Source organism: Chiloscyllium punctatum, chromosome 49, assembly GCF_047496795.1.
Source record: "Chiloscyllium punctatum isolate Juve2018m chromosome 49, sChiPun1.3, whole genome shotgun sequence".
Lineage (NCBI taxonomy): Eukaryota > Metazoa > Chordata > Chondrichthyes > Orectolobiformes > Hemiscylliidae > Chiloscyllium > Chiloscyllium punctatum.
Window position 1 is genome coordinate 38,073,543 of NC_092787.1, and position 26,381 is coordinate 38,099,923.

The following is a 26,381-nucleotide window of genomic DNA, read 5'->3' on the forward strand; positions in this document are numbered from 1 at the left end:
ACTCTTAAATTGCAGATCACCTCATGTCTATTTTTAGAATAAAAATCCCTCTTCATGTCTCATTCATCCAGCGCCAGACCTCACTAAACAAAGTTAAAAATCACACAACACCTGATGAAGAAGCAACGCTCTGAAAGCTAGTACTTCCAAGTAAACCTGTTGGACAACAACCTGGTGTGGTGTGATTTTTTTTTTAAACTTTGTCCACCCCAGTCCAACAATGGCACCTCCACATCATCACTGACCAAAAACAACTGTCACTCCCAACTCACAAAGTGTTTAAAACCCTCCCTTTTCCAATATCTGCTGAATCTCTAACCTCTTCCAGTCCTGATAACTCACCCTCCAATCCCCAAGACCAGATGTTCCTGTAGCTCTGACCACTTGTACACCCCACCGTTCTTTTGCTCACAAGGCATCCTGCCCTAGAATTTGACTTTCATACTCCTCCCCCCTCCCATTTTTTAGATCACATCTTTAACCTTAACCAATCTCTCAAATTGCTATAAACTTAGCAACTCTAAGAAAAACACTCTAGGTGCTTCAAGGTCTAGGCACTATACAAATGCATCTTAGAATCATAAAATGATACTGGAGGTGGCCATTCAGCCCGTTAGGCCACTTTGATAAAGCCAGCAACAATTTACTGCCCTTATCTTTCCCCTATCACAGATGCTTACTTTATAATGAGATGTGTCACCTTTGATTTTTTTTCATCAATCTCCTTCAATTTGGTGCCCATCCAAGTGGAACTGGTCTCTTCTTACTGACTTCATCAAAACTGTTCAAAATTTGGAACCAATCGAGGAAATCTTCCTTGAACTTCTCTGTCCTAAGAAAAGACACATTCTCTCCACACAAGTCCCCCTTCCCTGGGCTCATTCCACCCAGTTCTACACAACCCTCCAGGAAGGGTGTCAAGGCCTTAAAGAGTGGGATGCCCAGAATTGAGCATAATGCTCCAGTTAATGGCTAACCCAGGCTTTACCTCTCTATTCTCGATTCCTCTGTTCATAAATCTGAGGATTCCCACATGGAGAAATGGTAGATGGAGTTTAATCCAAATGCAAGGTGATGCATTTTGGGAGGTCTAATGCAGGAGGGAAGTAGATTGTAAATGGCAGAACTTTAGAGGTATTACCATTCAAAGGGATCCACAGTTCCCTTAAGGTAGCAACACAAATGGATAAAGTAGTATGGCATATAGCATACTTGCCTTCATCAGTGAGGGCACAGAGTATAAAAATTGGCCAGCCACACTGCAACTGTAGAGAGCTTTGGTTAGACCACATTCAGAATATTTTACAGTTCTGGTTGCCACATCACCAGAAGGATGTAGAGACTTTGGAAAGGGTCCAAACATTGTTTAATCAGCAAGTTGCCTGGCTTGGAGGGAATGAGCTATGAGGAGAGATTGACCAAACTTGATTTGCTTTCACTTAAACATCAGCGGTTGAGAGGTGACACGACAGAAGTTTACAAAATTATGACAGGCAGAGATAGAATGGAGAGTTAGAGTCAATGGCAATTACAAGGGGACATACGTTTAAGGCAAAGGTGAGTAATTTTCAAACAGATGTGACTGGCAAATTTTCTTTACACAAAGGGTGGTAAGTGCCTCCAAGGCACAGTCAGAGTTCGTGGTAGAAACAGATACAATAGCAATATTTAAAAAACATCTTGACAGATGTACAAATAGCCAACGGTAAGAGGGGTGATGACTGGGTAGAGACAAAAAAGGTTTTTAGTTTAGAAAGGTGACATGCAGTTGATGTGCCGAAGGCTTTGTGCTGTACTGTTCTTTGTTTCTCCCCCACACCTTTCTCAAACTACCCTTTGAAGATTTGTGTACAGAACCACGCAAGTCTCCCTGATCCTGAAGACCTTGAATAACGTTTTTGTTCATGTTATTTGACAGTTTGTTTATATTATATTTAGTTTTTATTCCTTGCCTCATTTCACCCATCAAATGAATCCTTGTCCGCATTACAATTCACCTTGTGTGTCTGCCCATTTCACCAGTTTGTCTCTAGCCTTGAAAAACCTGTCGCTCCTTCGTCACTTTGCAAACTTTGGAATTGGGCCCTACATATCCAAAACCAGGAAATTAATACACGCTAATAATAAAAATAGATACTCCTGCCAAAACAACCATTACTTTCTTTCCCTCTGCTCATTTTAAACCTAAGTTGCCAAAGGCCCTTCAATCACATTTGTTTTTATGTTGTGAACAAATTTTTATATGGTATCTTGCCCAAACATCTTTTGAAAATCCACATGTACACAACTCCAACCACACTGCCCTGAAACAACCTGATCAAGTCAAACAATTTGCTTTTTACAAACCCAGGCTCACTGGCACACGTTAGCCCATACTTCTCTAAAGGCCAATCCATTTTGCCCTGGATTAGAGTTCCACATTACCCACATGATGCTATCTGGTCTGTAGTTTATAGTTAATCCCTGTTTCTATTTTCAAACAGGGGTCAATCATTTACAATCCATCTGGCACCAACTCAATATCCGAGGAGAACTGGAAGATTTCAGTCAAGAGTCTCTGGAATTCCCATCTCAGTAACTTAAAATGCATCCCATCTGACTGGTTGGCTTCATTTCGGACACGGCCAATTATTTCATCTCTTTCTATATTTACCCCTTCTGATATCACAACTTCTTCACCCTTTACTGAGATAGCATCCGTCCTCACAAGGGGAGAGGACATTGCCATGGTATTTATTTAAGCCCACCACCAGCCCTCTACCTCCACAGGAAGATCTCCATTTCTTGTTTCCAAGTCAGCCTCACTTGATCTTTGACCAAAAAACAGTAGCTCAGAAGTCACATTGTAAATGGGGGCCTCAATTCATTTGCAAACGTCCTGCTGAATTAGGGCACATCAAAACATCCTGCAACAATGGCTACTCTGTTCAGACCATTTCTCCCTGTATATCATGCAAACTCAGAAAAGGCAGTCACTCTTAGTCCTGAAAGGTGCATAGTCTTCCTCAGATTATCCTGGAAGACATTTCAAGCTGCCACTATGTATTAGTAATATATTATTGTATTATAACATGTAGTAGTGACTGGTGGTGGGATGCGATGCCAAGGTGATTTCTATTACACAAATGAGAATTGTGGTATATGAATTTCAGTGCTCATTTGATGCCAGATATGGAGACCATACATCCCAAAGACTGGCAGATTGCAACAGGGCAAAAGTGAGGACTGCAGATGCTGGAAATCAAAGTCTAGATTAGAGTGGTGCTGGAAAAGTACATCAGGTCAGGCAGCATCCGCGGAGGAGGAAAAATCAACATTTCAGGCAAAAGCCCTTCATCAGGACTGAAGGCAGGGAGTCTCCGGGGTGGAGAGATAAATGAGAGGGGGGGTGGAGGTGAGGAAAAGGTAGCAAAGAATACAATAGGTGGATGGGGGTGGGAATGAAGATGATTGGTTAAAGAGGAGGGTGGAGCGGATAGGTGGGAAGGGGGATTGGCAGGTAGGACAGATCATGAGGACAGTGTTGAGCTGGAAGGTTGGACTGGGGTAAGGTGGGGGGAGGGGAAATGAGGAAATTGGTGAAGTCCACATTGATGCCCTGGGGTTGAAGTGTTCCGAGGCAGAAGATGAGGTGTTCTCATCTGAAGATTGGACGCCTTCTCGCAGAGCGCTTTAAGGAACATCTCCGGGACACCCGCACTAATCAACCCCACCGCCCCATGGCTGAATATTTCAATTCCCCCACCCACTCTGCTGAGGACATGCAGGTCCTGGGCTTCCTCCACCAACGCTCTCTCACCACCTAATGCCTGGAGGAAGAACACCTCATCTTCTGCCTCGGAACACTTCAACCTCAGGGCATCAATGTGGACTTCACTAGATTCCTCATTTCCCCTTCCCCCACCTTACCACAGTCCAACCTTCCAGCTCAGCACTGTCCCCATGATCTGTCCTACCTGCCAATCTTCCTTCCCATCTATCTGCTCCACCCTCCTCTCTGACCTATCACCTTCATCCCCACCCTCACTCACCCATTGTACTCTTTGCTACCTTCTCCCCATCCTCACGCCCCTCTCATTTATCTCTCCCCACTGGAGGCTCTCTGTCTTCAGTTCTCATGAAGGGCTTTTGCCCGAAACGTCGATTTTCCTGCTCCTCGGATGCTGCCTGACCTGCTGTGCTTTTCCAGCACCACTCTAATCTAGACACTGGCAGATTGCAACAGCACACCCCTTCAGCTATTCACAACAAGCAAAGTATTGACCATACCCAACTCGCCTACGTTTGTAAAAACATGCAATGTAGTGACCAATGTTTCAGTATGGATGACATTCAATGGATAAGCCTGAGTGTGTGAAGAATTACACTACAACCAAGTTAGGATGGTCAGTCAGGCTTGCTGTGTGGCTGTCTCACACGTACTGGACGCAACATAAATTATTATATACGGCCCTGCTGTTTGCAGATAGAAAGAAAGAACGCATACACACACTGCATCTATTTCAACTTAACAATATAGGTAACAGAGCTGAAAAATGTGTTGCTGGAAAAGCACAGCAGGTCAGGCAGCATCCAAGGAGCAGGTGAAGGGCTTATGCCCGAAACGTCGATTCTCCTGCTCCTTGGATGCTGCTTGACCTGCTGCGCTTTTCCAGCTCTGATCTCCAGCATCTGCAGTCCTCACTTTCTCCTAATATAGGTAACAGCCCACTTACTGGTTCATTCTTCACAGCAATCAACCACAAGGTTTAAAATTTAAACAAAGCCAGATAGTAAATAGTCAATCATCATTAACTGGTACAGTCTCCATAGTAACACACATACCAAACAGAATACACTCGTGAACCAATCAGCATTTGCCTTTTGGGTAGTATAAACATTGATTTACGCCATGAATTGGTGTTCTTGTGAGTTGTCCTGACAAGTATAAGACAAAATACTTCAACAAAAGCCTTTTTTCCAGCCACACACAACCTGACTACCATTATGTTCTTTATAGATTTACATAAAAGGAGTTTTCTTTTAGGTTAGTTATCATGTACTCTCATTTCCCTTCATATTCCCCATGTTGAACCTTTACTGTACTTTACAATTACTTTAGTTCTCTGCTACAAGCCCAACAACTCTGCTCCATATTACTCTTTCCCACTTCTCTTAAATTTTGCAGTTCTTTAAAAAAAGATTCTCCTGATGTAAATCTCCAGAGATGAGACATTTCCAGGATGGGAGGGACATTTCCTTCGTGCGTTGCACAGTGAGTGATTCATGAAAGGGAAATTTGAAGCATAATGTCAACCTAATTCTAACCTTAGCCCAGGTCCAGATTCGCTAACTGAACCAGCAATGGATGATAATGAAAAGAACTGATCATTGACTGCAGGATGACACACCCCTATCCACATCAACAGAGCTGAGGTGATGAAGAGCATCAAGTTCCAAGGAGTGACGATAATCAACAAAACATCTTGGACCTCACATGTATATGCGACGTTCAAAAAGGCAGAACAATGCCTCTTCTTCCTCAGGCGGTTTAGGAAATTCAGCATGTCGATAAAGGACCCTCACCAACTTTTACAGATGCACCACAGAAAGCATTCCATCCGGATGCAAAATGGCTTAGTCTGGCAACTGCTCTGCCCAAGACCATAAGAAACTACAGAACGTCGTGTGCACAGCTCAGACCATCACAGAAGCCAAACTCCCATCCATGACTCCATTTACATTTTCGTTGCCGCAAAAAGGCTGCTAACGTTATCAAAGACCCCTCTCACCCAGTAATGCTCTCTTCCATCAGACAGATGATACAGAAGCTTCAATGCACACACCAACAGGTTCAATGCAAGCTTATTCCCTGCTGAGTGGACAGTGTAGGAGCATTTGAACTATAAGGAGAGGCTGAATAGTCATAGAGATACACAGCACAGAAACAGACCCTTTGGTCCAACTCGTCCATGCCAACCAGATATCCTAACCTAGTCTAGTCCCATTTGCCAGCACCTGGCCCATATCCCTCCAAACCCTTCTTATTCATATACCCATCCAGATGCCTTTTAAATGTTGTAATTGTACCAGCCACCACCACTTCCTCTGGCAGCTCAAGCCATACATGCACCACCCTCTGCATGAAAACGTTGTCCCTTAGGTTCCTTTTATATCTTTCCCCTCTCACCTAAACCTATGCCCTCTAGTTCTGGACTCCCCTACCCTAGGGAAAAGACCTTGTTTATTTATCCTATCCATGCCCCTCATGATTTTGTAAACCTCTATAAGGTCGCCCTCAGCCTCAGATGCTCCAGCCTGTTCAGCCTCTCCCTGTAGCTCAAATCCTCCAACCTTGGCAACATCCTTGTAACTCTTTTCTGAATCCTTTCAAGTTTCACAACATCCTTCTGATAGGAAGACCAGAATTGCACGCAATATCGCAAAAGTGGCCGAACCAATGTCCTGTACAGCTTCAACATGACCTCCCAACTCCTGTACTCAATCCTCTGACCAATAAAGAAAAGCATACCAAATGCCTTCTTCACAATCCTATACCTGCAATTCTACTTTCAAGGAGCTATGAACCTGCACTCTAAGGTCCCTAAGCTGGGGCTGTTTCCCCTGGCGGGTGGTACTTGTATGGAATGAGCTGCCAGAGGGTGTGTTGGAGGTACAATTACAGGATTTAAAAGGCATCTGGATGACTATATGAATAGGAAGGGTTTAGACGGACATGGGCCGGGTGCTGGCAAATGGGAATGGATTAGGTTAGGATATCTGATTGGCATTGGAACAGTTGAACCAAATAGTCTGTTTCCATGCTGGATATCTCTATGACTCAATGATCTCTAATTTCAAATTCAACGATCTCGCTTTGCGTGCCTCATTCTGTGTTAAGCACCCTATAATCTGTATGCCTTTGTTTGCTATGATCTGCCTGTGCTGCTCGCAAAACAAAACTTTTCACCGTACTTAGGTACACGTGACAACAATGAGGAGAAACTCTGCTTGATATTCTAACTCCCTGCCAGCTCAGAACAAGGTTTCCAAGGAACCCCTTCCATTAGTTTTCATTGAAGATTCCTTGCCTTTGTGTTGAATCTTTCTTCTTACCTCATACTCCTTAACAGTGCCTTTCCAGGTACAACTCTCATTGTTACAAACTGCAGGCAGGTTTTCCACTTCTCTGCGAGCTGCATTGTCGGGGAAAGCCTAAGCAAAGAAAGAAGAATACAAGGGGAAGTTCAGTCACTTGTTCAGGTTACTTTTTCCAGTCAGCTGAGTGAAGACTCAGGGAGATCGGTGGCTAAAAGATTAAAGGGCCCCACTTGACATTTTTTTCAAACAGATTATTGAACAGGCACAAAAACAAACATAAACAATGTTCATCTTCCTCATTAACCTTCTTCCATCTCGTGCCACTTAGTGATGAGCACATCTTTCTAATCCTTTGCACAAGTGTTTACCTAGCACTCGAGAAGTAGGTATTCACCCTAATTAATTCATGTTATAATGAGTTGTAGATTTTAATCACTCTTCTGAATTTTCTATTGGATATGTTATATTAAAATTCCCAAATTTTAGGCTCCCAATAGTGGGAAAGAAATCAAGGCAGGTCAGCCAGCATCATCCAGGGCATGTGGGAAATCCTGAAACAGCTAAACAGCTTCCAGATGGATCGAACAGGATAGCCTGAACAATGTATCTTAACAACTACATACACAGCAAGTTTACAAACTGTTGCTGCTGTTACTCAGCTTGATGCCAATATACCACGAAAGCTAAAAATTAACCTGATTTACTTCAAAACTTCTAACCATTCCCCCACACTTCTCCACTCAATGGTGGGCCTATTAGTCTACTTCAGTGTAAAAGTAACTTTCCCTTTTGCCAACACACAGTCTTAGCTCAGGTTATTGTCAGCAGATTAAAGCTCCTGCTCTCCCATCCACTGAATAAAGGAAGACTTGGCTGGGAGCTGGGGATCAATGCTTTCTGATTCACCCCATTCCAGGGTCAACACCAGGGAAAAAAAAAACAAGGTGTTTTGACAAACCTCTCGATTCTCATTCAAACATTACCCAGAAACAGAAGTAACCCTCGCTCCTAAACATATTGGCTTGGTTACTTTCTCCAAATGACACCTGCAGTTTTAATGTGGAAGCAACGTCCCCCAAGATGCTCAGAGGGCTCCAGCCAGGAAAATGAACATGGAACCAAAAGGAACAAAAAATCAAGATGATAACCAATAACTTAGGCAAAGATGACAATCTTAAAAGAGGAAACAGAGGTGAAGAGATGGAAAGGAGAGAATTTCAAAATAGGAAGTGAAGGTGAACAGAGTGGTGAATGGTCAGGTGGTTAGACTGGGAACAGTCAGCGAGAATCAGAGGAAACTAGAGTTTTAGGACAGGACCCTGTAGGAATGCAGGTGATTATAGAGACAGATACATTCCTGAACGGAGGAGAAAATAGAGCTAAATGATGTCACAGACCAACATTATCTACAGCCAGTTTGCTCCATATTGATCTTTGCAAATAGAGAAAATTCTAAATAGGAAATGCAAGAGGAACTGTTTTACAGAAAACTGATCTGTTTGCAGAGCAGAATTTCGACCCAAGTGGAAACTTATCAACTTTGAGATTCAGGGTAATGAAAGATGTATTGAGGGAATAATGTCAATAATAAAAGTCAATTCCAGCCTCGGGTGACTGTCTGTGTGAAGTTTGCACATTCTCCCACTGTCTTACGTGGATTTCCTCCGGGTGCTCCGGTTTCCTTCCACAATCCAAAGCTGTACAGGTCAAGTGAATTGGCCATGCGAAATTGTCCATAGTGTTAGATCAATTAGTCAGAGGGAAATGGGTCTGGGTGGGTTACTCTTCGGAGGGTCGGTGTGGACTGGTTGGGCTGAAGGGCCTGTTTCCACACTGTAGGGAATCTAATCTAATCTAATGCTGACACATGAGTTGGATGGGCTTCTCCTCAATCTGTTACTATCGCACTGTGCTCTCCATTACCGAGTCCATTGTATTGGAGACTCATTCTCTGAGACAGACTGGGACACCCATGCAGAATGTTGTCCATAATCCTAGGTTTTCTAGCAACTCTTCAAATGTTTAATGTTTGCAGCATTCAAATCTTGGTGGGCCGTTACTTACTGAGCTGGCATCCAGAACAGACAACGGTTCTTCATAAATGTCTTCTTGGATGCAGGCTGCACATTTTTGGGAGCCAGTACTGGAAAAGAAAACACAGAAATCAACAATCCCAATAAAGCAGCATCAGGATTCCTTCTACCCACCATAATTCCCCTTTGCCTGGAAATGCTGGCTCCTGCTGCCTCGTTCCTTTACATCCGCACCCATTCTTCACCAGACATCAGCAGTTGTTCAGGGGCAGTAGAAGGTGTCACTCTGGCACCTTAGGAAACCTTGCACACAGTCAGGGCGGAAGAACATGGAACAGCCTAATACTATGCCCAAGAATGTGACACAAAGCCCGTCTTCAACAACAGCATCTGTACAGCACCTTTCGGCTAAATGTCCCAAAGCACTTTGCACAAGTCGATAGAGCCACCTGAAAAGTTAGGACAGGTGATCAACGGGGTGGTCACACAGGTAGGCAGTAGGGAGACAATTCAGAGCTTACCATCATGAAATGGCAATGTCACAGATCTGGGAATCCAGGGTTCGAAAACCCCCAGAGCAGGCAGCGAAATTTAAACTTAAAATTCGGAATTTAAAAACTAGCTTAACAGCGAGCACAAACTGACTTTCAACCGTTGCAAACTGAAAGAAATCTGCCATCCTTACCTGCTCTGGCCTACCCAGAGTCACCCAGTGTGGAAACAGGCTCTTCAGTCCAACCAATCCATGCAGAACATAATCCCAAACTAAACTCGTCCCACCTGCCTGCTCCTGGCCCATATCCCTCAAAGCCTTTCCTACTCCTGTAGTTATCTAAGTGTCTTTTAAACATTGTAATTGCACCCGTATCCAGCACTTCCCTGGAAGGTTCATTCCACATGTGAGCCACCAATTGTTAAAAAAAAAGTCCCTCTCCCCTTCCCAGTCTTTTTTAAATCTCTCTCCTCTCATCTTAAAATGTGCCCCCTAGTCTTGAAATCCCCTAATCTAGGGAAAAGGCACCAACCATTAAACCTAACTATACTCTTATGATTTTATAAACCTCTATAAGGTCACCTCTCAACCTGCTCCATGTTAACTCCAGACCCACAGCTGTCATTGACTCTGAATAATGAGGAGCGTCCAATAAATTCTGGCCTTGCCAACGATGCCCACATCCCATGAACAAAAAATTTAAAAATCAATAATAATGGTACAACCGACAACAGTGGAACAATGAAAAATAAAAATGCAAAAAACGCCTAAAGTCAGAGATGCACAGAGAGGAGTTTAGTTTGGGAACATGGTTGATGTAGACTAGTTGGATCGATGCCTGCCTGTTTTCATACTGCCTGACCCTATGACTGTAGACAGCGTTCCTTATAAAATGATCAGCCATGACGTAAAGAACATGGTGCACCAGAACAAACAAATTCATACGCAAACAATATTCCCTTTAAGCTGTGTTTACAGGGACTACAGACTCCTATAAGCTTGAGCAACACAGCAAACAGATAGGGTTATAAGAATCCACAAGTCGAGAGGGGTGAGGCCACGAAGGAATTTGGGAACAAGAATAAATGACTTTAGATTCGTGAACATTGGGGTAATGGGTGACAAGAACTTAGTGAGAGAGAATCAATGTTGCAGAGTGTTGGCTGAGTTCAAGATCATTTTCAAAAGATTCTATGTTCAGTAACAGCTTTTTTTGTGCAAATATGGACATGTGCAAAGGAAAGAGGGAGGAAACAAAATCATGTCATACACAGGGGGATGTAGCTCACTGATAGATGCAGTTAGACAAATCACAGGACAGCTACCAAATTATCAGGCACTCTCTCACTGAAGCACCCTCGCCAAAAAATTAAAATAACCCTTTCCAAGCACACCCAAGAGACGTCAGACCACCTCTCCACAACAGAAAATACCCACACATTTCCCACAACAATAGTACACAAACCATAGGTGTGCCCACCCTACACACCGCCCCTTCCAAAAACAATCTCTTCCCCCACTTCCCTTCATTAAAACACATCATTCATGAGTACTTGCGTTTGTCAAACCCCGCTCCAATCACATAAATACCCTCCTCTTCAATACAGACCATCTACCTAACATATCTTTCTGAGTCTCCATGCAAATATTACTTTGCAATACTCTGAAATGCTTTAGGATTTACTGAAGGTGCCCCTTAAGTTATTGTTGAGGATTTCACATGAGTTAGCAGCTCTAACATTGCCCAACAGTAACACACTGCAACTTTGGAAACTGCAGGAACACTTCGACAGGATTAGTCATCTGTGCTTTCTAATAATGATAACTTTAAATCTGCGCATTACTGAAATCGGCACTTTCATCTTTTGTTCTTTCAATAGAGCAGCAATCTTGAGTGTTGACAGCTTGTCTCAAGACAGCAATTTGTGTTTGATCAATGGCCCAATCTTATTGGAGTTCAATATTTGTTTCAGTAAAATGCTTAATGTATACTCTCACAATGCAATTACAGGCACATTACTTAAGAGTATTCATCACCATGCAGTAACCAAGGCAGCAAAGCATTCATAGCTTTTGAGTTCATGATCAAAAAGACTTGCAGTCTGCTTTATATCTGATCATCTCACCAAACATCTTAAAGAAGGAAACAGAGTAGGAAGTGTAAAGGCTTTGGGAACGGGACTTGGTGCAACTTAAGACATGGGGATGTTTAAAATGCCGGAGGCTTATGGAAGGTATTACTAATATCCTAACCAGCTGCACCCGAGATTTCCAATTAGTCACAGGCACCTAATGGTGTACAACGACAAAGTATCACCCTGCAGAGTAATTTTGAAAGCAGCAGATTATCGATTATTCAAGTCCATTGCGGTTCACATTTATGGTTGTCCTTCAAAGTCAAGCAGAAACGAAATGCTGGAGACAGAGGCATGGTCAATAAACTAAATGAGTATTTGGCAAGGAAAATAATTTCAAACTGATGGTAAATGGATATTATTGTATTTTTAATCTCATTTATTATCTATGACGATTTGGTAATAGACATTGAGTGCTTCTGAACAAAAGATATTTTGTCAAGCTTTTCATCATACACTCACCAGGACAATGCATAAGAATTACCGGTGTAAAGAGAGACAGCGGATTTATTTTATTTTTTTTGTTTTGTTTTTCGCCTAACTGCGGTAGTGCTTATTTTTTCCCCAGCACCATGTTGTGCATGTGCAGGTGTGAGATACAGTGAGAGACACAAGGTGCACGAATCTTTATTCAGTTTCCACCACCAGGAAGATAGGAAACACCCGAGTGGCCAGTGACAAGCAGTGCCCTTCACATCAAAGGGAAATACTGTGTGATCAAACAGTGAAGAGGAGAGCAGGGATTAAATCAAAATAAAACTTCACTTGTGATCGAAAGTTTCCAGAAAGAAGACTTGGCTCAACAGACACCCGGAGTGAACGAACTCCTTGCTTGATTTGAAATACAAGGAACTAAGCTTCAGTGAGCCTGACGCAACTTGAAAGCACAATCGTCTGATCTGGAGTTAGACGCGGTACTGTTGTGCCCCCCGGCCCACAAGGCCAGTGGTTTTACACTGAATGACAAGAGCATACTATTGGTTGGCAAGTGAACTATGACTGAAAGATGTTGCCATGGGGAAATGCACCAACTGGATGATGCTTGACATTTAATTGCCAAGTTTAAATTTAACCCAGCCTGGATGACTCTGATTGGTCAAGATATGAAATATCATACCTGAAATGAAATAAAATGAGGAATAAGATAAAAACAAAGAGGTGCTCAAATGTTTGGCAGTATTTAAAGTGCATCAGTCACCCAGGCCAGGAAGAATATGGTTCAAAATTGTGGAAGAACCTTCCAAGCCTCCTGTCATACAGGAGTGATGTCATAGCATTGACGATGTCACATCCTGACTCATGGAAAACAGGGAGAACTATAATCCCAGCAACACCAGGTGAAGCAGCATTTCACCTGTACCTCCTCTAATTAGCTGCACCCAATATGGCCGACTCTACATTGGAGAAGCCAAACACAGACAGGGTGACTGCTTTGCAGGACACCTCTGTTCCGTGCACAAGCATGACCCTGACCTCCTGATCATCTTATCACAGTGTTCTGCTCACATGGCACTTGTCTGTTCTTGGCATTCTGCAATGTTCCAGCGAATCACAACACAAACTGGAGGAGCAACATCTCATCTTCAGACTAGACGCTTTACAACCTTCTGGACTTTAGATGGAGTTCAACATCTTCAGATTGTTAGCTTTACTTGTTGTATTCTCTGTCACCATGTATTCTCTCTCCTACTCCCACTCAAGCTGTTCTTTCCAATTTAACACTGAGACTCACCATTGTCCTGCCGTTCCCACAGTCCGATCACTTAATCTGCACTGTCAGCACCCTTCCTCCCCCAGCACTCCACCCACACACTATTGCACAAATTCTGTCCCCTCCGCGCCATGTCAGCTCTGATGAACAGTCATGTGGACTCAAAACAGTAGCTTGCTTTCTCTCTCTCTCTCTCTTTCTCTTTCTCTTTCCACTGATGCCTGACCCACTGTAATACCCAGCATTTTTTGTTGTCAGTACAGATTCCAAGATCTGCAGTAATTTGTGCCTGCTAATCAAAACATTCCCATTAGCCTCCTACCCCTAAACCTCCAGGTACACATGCTCTCAATTTTGAGTTCAAAGTCTCTTATAAGAACTTCTAGAATGCCTTCTGGAAGTTCATATAAATAACATTCATGCATACAGGTATTCCTTTACTAATCATGTTAATCACTCTACCAAAACATTCAACTGACTACTCTGGATAAGAGTTCACACACTTTACAGTCTATACTAGTTCTCTATTGAGGGAATTGTACTTCCCTAAACATTCAGGTACTTCATCTACGGTGATTTAATGGGATAGGCACAGTAAATGCAGGTACGATGTTTCCTCTGGCTTGGTGGGTGGGGGTGGGGGGGGGGGAGCTAAAACCAAGGAACATAGGTTAAAATAACCACTTAGTGCAGAGACGAGGAAAAATTATTTTCCTCATTGTTGTGAATCTTTGGAATTCTCTCTCACAGAGAACTGAATTCTGAGGATGTTTAATGTGGAGATTGATACATTTCAAATTACTGTGGCATACAGGGTTATGGTGATCATATTAAATGGCAGGGTAACTTAACGGGCTGAATGGCCTACAATTTTCAATTCCTGAATCAAAATTGTTTTCGAAGATTTCTGACATATCAATACTTTACTCCCCATTATACGTGTTCTGCCTAAAGACAGTCCTTGGATTGTTTTCCAATGTCTCAATAGACAGAAAAACTGCAGATGCTGGAATCCAAGGTAGACAAGCAGGAGGCTGGAAGAACACAGCAAGCCAGGCAACATCAGGAAGTGGAGAAGTCAACAGTTCAGGTATAACTATTCTTCAGAACTGGGGGTGGGTATAAGGGGAGCTGCAGATAAAGGGGGGGGTGGGGTGGAGGCTGGATGGTGAAGTGGGGATAGGTGAAGACAGGTAGAGGGTACTAGCTGGTTGCTCAATGGAAGGAAAGAATCCGGTTGGTGGCAGGGAGGGGCTGGGAAGGGAGGTTATTTGAAATTGGAGAACTCAATGTTGAGTCCTCCGGGCTGTGGGCTGCCCAGGCAGAAGATGAGGTGCTGTTCCTCCAGTTTGCGGTTTGGTTCAATGTGGCAATGGAGGAGGTCAAGGATGGTCATGTCGGAAAGGGAGTGGTAGGGAAATTAAAATGGCGGTGACCAGGAGGTTCGGCGGGCCCGGTTGCGATGCTCGGTGAACCATTCCCGAAGTTTACGTTCGGTCTCCCTGATGTAGAGAAGACCACATCAGGAGCACCTGATACAGCAAACGAGGTTGGAAGACAGGCAGGTGAACCTTTGTCTCACCTGGAAGGACTGTTTGAGGACCTGGATGGAGGTGAGAGGGGCTGGGGTACTGGCAGGTTTTGCATCTTTTCTAGTTGCAGGGTAAGTACCGGGGGGGGGGGTGTCAAACGGGAGAGTGGTGCAAACCAAGACCTGTCAAAGGGAATGGTCCTTGCAGAAGGCAGAGGAGTGGGAGGGGGAAGATGTTCTTGGTGGTGGGGTATAGTTGCAGTTGGCAGAAGTGTTTAAGGATAATGCATTGGATGCGGACATTGGTAGGGTGGACAAAAGGGGTCTCTGTCTTTATTCCATTGGGAGATGGGGATTTAGAGCAATGGAACGGGAAATGGAGGTGGTATGGCGGAGGGCTGTCTGGATGACAGAGGGAGGAAAGGCACGTTGTTTGAAATAGGTGGACATCTGGCATGTTCACGAGTGGAATGTCTCCTCATCCAAGCAGATGCGGCGGAAGCTGAGGAATTTGGAGAACAGGATGGAGGTCTCGCAGAATACCGGGTGGAAAAGGGATTTAGTCTGAGCAGACACGGCAGAGATGGAGGAATTGGAAGATCCGAGCTCGGCAGTTTTTTGTCAGTGATGTTTCACCATGGCCTCGCTCTCAGAACCAAAGCAAGGAGACAGGCCCCGAATCTACCTCAACTGGGACAGCAACAGAACCTGTGGTGTTGGTGCTAATCTGAACCATATTAGCGTTCCCTCCAAGCTGTGTGGGTCTCGCAGCAACCAGAGTCTCCATTTAACCCAAGACTTTCTAAATTAACAAGTGTGCACAGCCAGGCAAAAATAAAAGGGCTATACGTGTTTAAAAAAAAGTTAACACTGGTCCTGGACTTTGTCTTAAATCTTATATTTTCCTCCATTTTTTTTCTTTCAGTTAACCAGTTTAGTTTCTGCCCTCAATTTACTTCTTTTCATTGTATCTGCATTTAACCTCAACCTCTACTATGGGTAATTAGTACAAAGTAACTCCCCCACCCTAGGGAACAGACCCTTGCTATTCATCTTATCCAAGCCCTTCATGATTTTCGTAACCTCTATAAAGATCAGTAAGAGGAAAGATCCAAAAGATCACACCACTAGTGCTGTGGAAAATTAAAAGAAATGGAGCAGTTTGGGACAGAGTCATAGAGTTGATGTAGAATACAGGGAAACCTAATGAATTTGAATGTGCATGATGTTGATACGATGAGCCAGAAATAGGGACTTTTATTCTTCAGTCTTAAGACTACAGGTAACAGGACTTTTCACCTGATGTTCGTACAGTCAAAGAGTCTAGAGTTTATTTACTGGATGACACGGGGACTGAACGGTGTCAGCAAGAGTTAAGCTGGGGTAAGAAGGGAAGAAAACAGAACTTTTTTTAATATCTCCAAACCTGCTGTGAGAGGTTTTTTTTCAGCAATGCAGGTTTGGGAATCAGCAACTTGTAGTCTTTTACCTGACAATCCTCTTCAAGCAGGATGCACAGTAACGGTGACCGCATTGTGCCTGGAATGGTTTCCTGAGAATTCCGTGACACTCAAAGCACAGGTACTTCCCCTCGACTTTTGTTGCCAAAAGTTCTTTTGGAAAACCACTCAGATTTCCCGCAGCTTGGGATTCTAATGAGTTTGGTGGGCTCCTCTCACTCCTTGCTGCCATGTGTTATAAGCTCCTCAACTGTCAGTTTTCCTGGAAAATGGAAGAAATAAAAAGATTTTTAACTTATTACGACTTGAAAGATGTGGCACCAGAGAAAACATGAATAAACTGAGTTCAATTAAACTGTGCAAAACTTTAGACCGCATTCTATTCTTCCAAATCTGGCTTGTGTCTGGTTAACACAACACTTCCCCTCACAGAACTACAGTCATTTATAGAAGAAGGATCTTTACTCTGTATCCAATCCCATGCTATCCCTTTCCTGGGAATGTTTAATAGAACATAGAACATTACAGGCCCTTTGGACCTCAATGTTGTGCCGACCTTTTATCCTACTCTAAGATCAGACTAACCTACATACCCTTCATTATATTATCCAAGAGATGCTTAAATATCCCTAATGTCTCTGACTCCACTACCACTCCTGGCAATGCATTCCACATACCCACCACTCTCTGTGTAAAGAACCTACCTCTGACATCTCCTCTAAACCCTCCTCCAATCACCCTAAAATTATGCCTCTTCGTTTTATGCCTCTCATCATCTTGTACATCTCTATCGAGTCACCCCTCATCCTTCTTCGCTCCAATGAGAAAAGCCCTAGCTTCTTCAACCTCTCTTCAAAAGATACGCCCTCTAGTCCAGGCAGCATCCTGGTAAATTTCCTCTGCACCCTTTCTAAAGCTCCCACATCCTTCCTATAATGAGGTGACCAGAACTGAACACAATATTCCAAGTGTGGTCTAAGCAAGGCATGATACAGCTGCTGCATAACCTTGCGGCTCTTAAACTCAATCCCCCTGCTAATGAGAGTCAACACACCACACGCCTTCTTAACAAGCCTATCAAGCTGGGTGGCAACTTTGGGAGATCTCTGGACATGGACCCCAAGATCCCTCTGTTCCTCCACACTGCCAAGAATCCTGCCTTTGAACCTATATTCTTCATTCAAATTCAACCTTCCAAAGTTAATCACTTCACACTTTTCCAGGTTGAACTCCATCTGCCTCTTATCAGTGCAGTTCTACATCCCGTCAATGTCCTGCTGCAACCTACAGCAGCCCTCTAAATTATCCACAACTCCACCAACCATCATGCCATCAAACTTACTAACCCACCATTGCATTTCCTCATCCAAGTCACTTATAAAAATCACAAAGAGGAGGTCCCAGAACAGATTCCTGAGGAACACCACTGGTCACCGAGCTCCAGGCTGAATGCTTTCTATCTACCACCACTCTGTCTCTTCTGTGGGCCAGCCAACTCTGTACCCAAACAGACAGATTTCCCTGTATCCCTGTCTCCTTACTTTCTGAATGAGCTTACCATGGGGAATCTTATCAAACGCCTTGCTAAAATTCATGTACACCACAGCCACTGCTCTACCTTCATCAATGTTTTTTATCACATCCTCAAAGAATTCAAAAGGTTTGTGAGGCATGACCTGCCCCTCACAAACCCATGCTGGCCATCTTTAATCAAACTATGGTTTTCCAAGTTATCATAAATCTGTCTCTCAGAATCCTCTCCAATGCTTTGTCCACCACAGACGTAAGACTGACTGATCTGTAATTCCCAGGATTATTAATGCGGGTAGTTTCGAGAGAACTTCACTTTCAGTTTCCTTCCAGTTTAAAAGAGAAGAGGGAACTTTATGCTATATCTAACCCTGTGCTGACCTGGTTCTGGAAGTGTTTGATAGGGACAGTGTGTCAAAAGTAATTGACTTTCAATTTAAAACAGTGTTTGATACAGACCAGTTATGGGGAGCTTTAATGTGCCCCAACATTTGTCTTTCACGGTATTATTATTTTGTGATCTTGGTTACTGATATCTCTATTTTCTTCTTTTTCCCACCTGACTTCTCTCCAACAATCCAATTCTTCTCCCCACAGTTTAACCCTGTAGAGAATGATTGCCACAAATCTCATATTGGTCTAACTCAATAACATTCCATGTCAGGCCCTCTGTCAATCTTGATCTTTGCTGCTATTGGCATCTGCCTCCATTTCCACTGAATCAACCGAGGCATCTCTCAAACTTCGGGTTCTTTAGTTTCAACAACTGTAAACCTATCCTCAGCTGCACCTTCTGCCCAAAGCATGAACACCAGCTCTCTTTTTCATCCTATCAAAAGGTCAAAAAAAATCTCTTGACTAACCACATACTGGCCCCAAACTCCTTCAACCCATTTCAAACCTGCACCCCCAACATTTTGCAGCTTCTTCCCTTTCCTTCCCTCCACATACCCTTCAAACCTGAATAATATACTCGACTCACTTTCTACTCACCTCCCTTTCTGGGCTCTCGTGGTGTTAAATGTCCATATCCTCAGACGTCAATATCCCCATGCCACAAAACTCCACCTGAACCCACAATCAGAACACATCCACTATTCCTTTAGAATTGCGTCTTCTAGATTACTGTTCTGTCTTCAGGTCCTTGAACATTGAGTCATTTGTCAGCAACGTGCCCAATTCTTCAGAAGCTCTTCAAAACCTTCCAATCTGGTTGCCCTCAGCACCAAGGTTGTAGTTTACTGAAGTCATAATTTATGTGTTGTGACATATTCTCATGGACCTAGACATACATTTAAAACAATTGAGAAGGAGATGGTTTGTCTTCAAACTACAATGAACTAAAGTCTGATTGTCTCTTATCCAAAAGCTGGCAATAAATTTGCAGGAACAAGCACTGATAGTTAGGGCCACCATTACAAAGCTCAGTCCTGTCTTAGGGATATCATCAGGAAATAATACCCTCACAGTCTATGTGCTATCACTCAATCTCCTATAGTTAAACTGCAACAAATCTGTCCAAAACCATGACCGGGCAGTCTCCATTCACAGACTCACTTCAGCCTTTCCCAATTTCCATGATCTGGTCAATAATCTTCACACCCCTCCACACCCAACCCCACCTCACCACAGCTTCACACCACTCCCATCCCCGACCCTCACACCCCACTCCACCCTCCCCGACCCTCACACCCCACTCCCTCACCCCGATCACCTCACTCCCCTGCACCCTCCCCACTCCCTCCCCGACCCTCACACCCCACTCCACCCTCCCTGACCCTCACACCTCACCCCCCCAATCCCTACCTGACCCTCACACCCCACTCCCTCACTCCGATCACCTCACTCCCCTGCACCCTCCCCACTCCCTGCACCCTCCCCACTCCCATCCCCGACCCTCACACCCCACTCCACCCTCCCTGACCCTCACACCTCACCCCCCCAATCCCTACCTGACCCTCACACCCCACTCCCTCACCCCTCTGCACCCCCACTCCCTGCACCCTCCCCACTCCCTCCTTGACCCTCACACCCCACTCCCATCCCCGACCCTCACACCCCACTCTCTCACCCCGATCACCTCACTCCCTGCACCCTCCCCACTCCCTCCCTGACCCTCACACCCCACTCCCTCACTCCGATCACCTCACTCCCCTGCACCCCCACTCCCTCCTTGACCCTCACACCCTCCCATCCCCCTCCTTATTCCACTCCCCTCCCTGTCGGAGCCCCCTGCTCCCCCGGGTCCCTGGGCCTGGGGCAGTCTCTCGGGGCCGATCCCGGACTCCCGGCCCTCAGCCTGAGGGTGGGTGTGGGACAGCGCGGAGCCGCCTGTCGGGAGCCGGCCTGAGGCCCGAGGCCCGGGGCCCGGGTGCTGCAGGGTAGCCCGTGCCCCCCGAGGCTGGCGCTGGGACCAGGAGCACACTCACCGCCCGCTGCAGGCCGCTCTCTCTGGGCGATGTGAACAAAGCCCAGGGCGGGGCCTGAGAGCGGGGCGGAGACAAAACCCAGGCCCGGGGCTCAGGCACTGGAGGAGGGGGAAATCAACCAGCCTGCTGAAAACACCCCAACAATCCCCCACAGCCAGATAATAATCCCCAAAAAAACAGATAATAATCCCCACAACAATCAACAACCCCCTAAAAACACACAACAATCCATCCCTGAACCGGATAATAATCCCAAAAAACAGATAATAATCCCCACAACAATCAACAACCCCCTAAAAACACACAACAATCCATCCCTGAACCGGATAATAATCCCAAAAAACAGTTAATAATCCACACAACAATCAACAACCCCCTAAAAACACACAACAATCCATCCCTGAACCGGATAATAATCCCAAAAAACAGTTAATAATCCACACAACAATCAACAACCCCCTAAAAACACACAACAATCCATCCCTGAACCGGATAATAATCCCAAAAAACAGATAATAATCCCCACAACAATCAACAACCCCCTAAAAACACACAACAATCCATCCCTGAACCGGATAATAATCCCAAAAAAAGATAATAATCCCCACAACAATCAACAACCCCCTAAAAACACACAACAATCCATCCCTGAACCAGATAATAATCCCCACAACAATCAACAACCCCCTAAAAACACACAACAATCCATCCCTGAACCGGATAATAATCCCAAAAAACAGTTAATAATCCACACAACAATCAACAACCCCCTAAAAACACACAACAATCCATCCCTGAACCGGATAATAATCCCAAAAAACAGTTAATAATCCACACAACAATCAACAACCCCCTAAAAACACACAACAATCCATCCCTGAACCAGATAATAATCCCAAAAAACAGATAATAATCCCCACAACAATCAACAACCCCCTAAAAACACACAACAATCCATCCCTGAACCGGATAATAATCCCAAAAAACAGTTAATAATCCACACAACAATCAACAACCCCCTAAAAACACACAACAATCCATCCCTGAACCAGATAATAATCCCAAAAAACAGTTAATAATCCACACAACAATCAACAATCTGTTCAAAATACCCAACAATCCATCCCTGAACCGGATAATAATCCCAGAAACAGTTAATAATTCACACAACAATCAACAATCTGTTCAAAATACCCAACAATCCATCCCTGAACCGGATAATAATCCCAAAAACAGTTAATAATCCACACAACAATCAACTATCTGCTCAAAACACACCACAATTCACCCCGAACCGGATAATAATCCCAAAAACAGTTAATAATCCACACAAAAATCAACAATCTACTCAAAACACCCCACAATTCACCCCTGAACCGGATAATAATTCCAAAAACAGATAATAATCCCCACAACAATCAGTTCAAAATACCCAACAATCCATCCCTGAACCGGATAATAATCCCAAAAACAGTTATTAATCCACACAACAATCAACAATTTGCTAAAAACACTCCAACAAGCCACTCCCGAACTGGATAATAATCCCAAAAACAGCTAATAATCCCCTCAACAATCAACAATACCACCAAACAAATTAATAGTCCCAAAAACACACCCCAACCATCCCCCCCAAACCTGCTCAGAATCTCAATAACCAGATAATAATCCCATAACAATCAACAATTCCCCAAAAAAATCCAACAATGCCCCCAAACTAGCTCAATCTCAATAAACAACCATTATTTCAAAAACAGGATAATGATCGTAAAAAAATGATAATCAACAAGTCTCCCAAAACACCAACCCTCCTGTAACGATCAAGACCCACAATCAAGTATATTTCCTTTGAAGCAAAGACTCCCCAAAGCACCGACAGCCCAATGAAAACATCGAGCGATGTTCTGCAAATAGATGCCAAAATTCCAAACTAACCAATCCCCAAAACCTGCACCCCCATGTCCTCCAAATCTCCAGATAAACCAACACCTTCAAAAACCCAGTCACCCCAAATTGTCCATGGCCCTCAAAATTGATAAGTTTCTCATACAGTCTTGGAGTAACACAGCATGGAAACAGGCCCTTCGGCCCAAACTGCTCAATGCTGATCATGGTGGCAACTCAGCTAATTCCCAATGTCTACATTTGGTCCATATCCCTGTAAACCCTTCTCATCTATGTACCTATCCAAATGTTTTTTACATGTTGCTATTGTACCTGCCTCAACCATTTTCTCTGGCAGCCCATTCCACATATGCACCACTCACTGCATGAAAAGGTTGCCCCTCAGGTCCTTCTTAAATCTTTCTGCTCTCACTTTAAATCTATGCCCTGTAGTTTTCAGTTCCCTATTCCTGGGAAAAAGACTATATGCATTCATCCTTCATGATGCCCTTCATGATTTTATACACTTCAATAAGATCACCCCTCATTCTCCTACGTTCCAAGGAATAAAGTCCTATCCTGACCAACCTTTCCCTATAACTCAGGCCTACTAGTCCTGGCAACATCCTCGTAAATCTTCTTTGCACTCTTTCCAGTTTAACTGTGTCTTTCCTATCACAGGGTGACCAAAACTGTACACAGTACTCCAATTGCAGCCTTGCCAACGATTTATACAACTGTAGCATGACAACCCAACTCCTACACTCAATGCCTCAATTGATGAAGACCAACATGCTAAATGCCTTCTTCACCACCCTGTCTACCTGTGACGCCACTTCGAATGAACTATGTACTCATACACCCTAGGTCCCTCTGTTCCACTACACTCCTCAGGACCTTGCCATTTACTGAATAAGTCCTACCTTGGTTTGACTCTCCAAAGTCTAATACTTCACACTTACCTGTATTGAATTACATTTACCAAGCTTCAGCCAACTTCCCCATCTGATCAAGGTCCCTCTGTAATTTTTGACAACCTTCCTCGCTATCAACGATACCTCCTAATTTTGTATCATTCGCAAACTTACTAATCATGCCTTGTACATTCACTTCCAGATCACTTATGTAAAGAACAAATAACAAAAGGTCCCCGCACTGACATCTGTGGCATACCACTGGTCACAGGCCTCCAGTCCGAGAAACAACCTTCAATCATCACCCTCTGCTTCCTATCATCAAGCCGATTTTTTAATCTAGATTTTAGCTCTCCTTGGATCCCATGTGTCCTAACCTTCATGATAAGCCTGCTGAGTGGGACCTTGTCAAAGGCTTTACTGAAGTCCATGTAGACAACATCCACTGCCCTACCCTAATCTATCCTCTTGGTTACCTCATGTGGTTTTGTACTCGACTGCCCCATTCGTGAACACTAGGATATACAAATTTCAAAGCACATTCTCAACTTATCCTGCCACCATTAGTTTACTCATGTTTATCCCCAATCCCTATGTTTCTACATATCTTTTAGAATCATTCCCTTTATTCTCTATTATGGACCAGGCCAGACTCCCTCAAAATATTTTAAGAAGGTAGCCTCGACCCTAACATATTTTATTTTAAAGGCAGATGTGAAGTGAATATTCCAGGTGTAATGCAACTGGTTAAACTTCTAAATTTTAAGCAAAACAATTTATTTAAACACTGCAGTTGAAATACAAACAAAAGAAAGTAGAATTTAGAATAACTTAACTACTGGCAAACTTAACCGAACCCAATACAGCAACTTAATTAATTAACTGCTCCAATATAGTAACATCCCATAAACACACCCCTCGACAAAAAAGGTATATTCAAAGATTGTTACAGGCAGAGGAATTCTTTACTGATGCTTGCAACTTCCCATGAATCACACACCTTATGACTGTTGCAGCTAAAACAAACTAAAACAAAAGCTGGACTGGGAGAACCAATAATGCCCATTCCATTGTTAAACTAGACACTTCAGCCTCTGCCTTTACAACCTCTCTTCAAAAAAAACCCAAGGACAAAATAACCTATTTAAAGTGACAGCATGGTCACATTTCTATGGCTTTGACTTTCCTATCAAACTGTACCACTTCACGTGTATATGCTCTAAATTCCAACTGCCATTGTATCAGCTGTGTTATGTCCATTTGAAATCTATCATTATCATTCTCACAGTCAAAGACTCTAAATTTTGTCATAGAGTCATAGAGACGTACAGCACGGAAACAGACCCTTCGGTCCAACCCGTCCATGCCGACTAGATATCCCAACCTAATCTAGTCCCACCTGTCAGCACCCGGCCCATGTCCCTCCAAACCCTTCCTATTCATATACCCATCCAGATGCCTTTTAAATGCTGCACTTGTCCCAGCCTCCACCACTTTCTCTGACAGCCCTTTCCATACACGTACCACCCTCTGTGTGAAAAAGTTGCCCTTTCAGTCTCTTTAAATCTTTTCCCTCTCACCCTAAACCTATGCCCTCTAGTTCTGGACTCCCCACTCCAGGGAAAAGACTTTGTCTATTTCTCCTATCCATGCCCCTCATGATTTTATAAACCTCTATAAGGTCATCCCTCAGCCTCTGACGCTCTAGGGAAAACAGCCCCAGCCAATTTAACCTCTCCCTATAGCTCAAACCCTCCAACCTTGACAACATCCTTGTAAATCTTTTCTGAACCCTTTCAAGTTTCACAATATCTTTCCGATAGGAAGGCAGAATTGCAAGCAATATTCCAACATTGGCCTAACCAATGTCCTGTACAGCCACAACATGACCTCCCAACTCCTGTACTCAATACTCTGGCCAATAAAGGAAAGCATACCAAACGTCTTCTTCACTATCCTATCCACCTGTGACTCCACTTCCAAGGAGCAATGAACCTGCATTCCATAGTCTCTTTGTTCAGCAACACTCCCTAGGACCTTACCATTAAGTGTTTAAGTCTACAGTACTTTTGAAATTGTGCCCCGAGTGGATTATTAGTATAGATCATCTCTGTGACACTCATTATGTGATAACAGGTTCATCTCAAATATTACTTACAAAATTGAAATGGGAGCAGGAACTGTACCTGAAAGACAGTCACAAATCCTCATATATAATCTGTTTGATATAAAATACATCAACATGCCTATGTATAAAATGATCCACTGATTATTCAGTACTGAACATATTACACACAAAAACAGAAATTGCTGGATAAGGTCAGCAGACCTGGCAGCACCTGTGGAGAGAAAATAGAGTCCAGCGACCTTCTTCAGAACTGGACATACTGTATTAACTGATATGAGGGCTCGTCTGAAGTTCTCTCTACTACTACGAAGGACACCATAGTTTCACAGGAAGAATAATAATTCATTCCTGACCATACGCCTGTTCAAATATTTATAGATAAACATTTATCTAATTCTTGCACATGTAGCCTGCTGTGTATTCCGGGTCTTGAGTGAACAAATGATACAACACGATTACAGTCCTCACTAATCCAATGAGTCAGATCCTAACAGTTGGCTAAAAGGCTGGCACAACATCTCGGACCATAGGGCCTGTACTGTGCTGTACTGCTCTATGTTCTGTGTCCAATTCTGTTTTAATAAACATGGCATGATTGATGTTTATTCATGAGCAGCATTCTAAAAGCTCGCACAGACTTTCTTGTGTTGACACCTTTTCATATTCCTCCTCTATAAGTTGATAGTCCATTTCTCAGCTAATAGGATGGTCAGGGAACCTTTATCTCAGTCTATGGAAGGGGTAAGAGGAGGAGTTGGAGAGGCACAAAGGCAATTCCCCCCCTCCCCAGAATCATGCCAGATTCTCTTCACCTCCCACCCCAATTCCAGCATCCCCACCTTGCATGATCGTCTCCAGGATCCTCTCTCTGTAATCCAGGCCGGGTTTCCCCACCTTCCCTAAGATTCAGGATCAGCTCAGTCAACACATACAGCCCCCAACACCTATCCCCAGACTCCAGGTTCTCACCCCATCCTACCCCCCCACCTTCAAACTCAAGGGATACATACTGCTCACCCCTCCCAACAATCCAGGATCCCCTTCCTCCAGGCG

The 26,381-nt window shown here is 43.8% G+C and overlaps 1 protein-coding gene across 4 annotated transcripts in view; it reads right to left on the reverse strand.

Annotated features, from left to right (window-relative positions):
* traf2b (Tnf receptor-associated factor 2b) overlaps positions 1-26,381 on the reverse strand; it is a 64,414-nt gene that overhangs the window by 37,256 nt on the left and 777 nt on the right. The window contains exons 1-5 of one of the 4 annotated variants that reach the window (XM_072566243.1): positions 20,403-20,510; positions 18,967-19,255; positions 16,473-16,705; positions 9,145-9,223; positions 7,096-7,194 (exon numbers count right to left, since the gene is read on the reverse strand). In XM_072566243.1, coding sequence (XP_072422344.1) covers positions 7,096-7,194; positions 9,145-9,223; positions 16,473-16,675 — 381 coding nt within the window. In that variant the 5' untranslated portion in view covers positions 16,676-16,705; positions 18,967-19,255; positions 20,403-20,510. Of the gene's footprint in view, positions 1-7,095; positions 7,195-9,144; positions 9,224-16,472; positions 16,706-18,955; positions 19,256-20,402; positions 20,511-26,381 lie in introns of those variants that run through there. The other 3 variants (XM_072566244.1, XM_072566245.1, XM_072566246.1) reach the window with 3 other exon arrangements.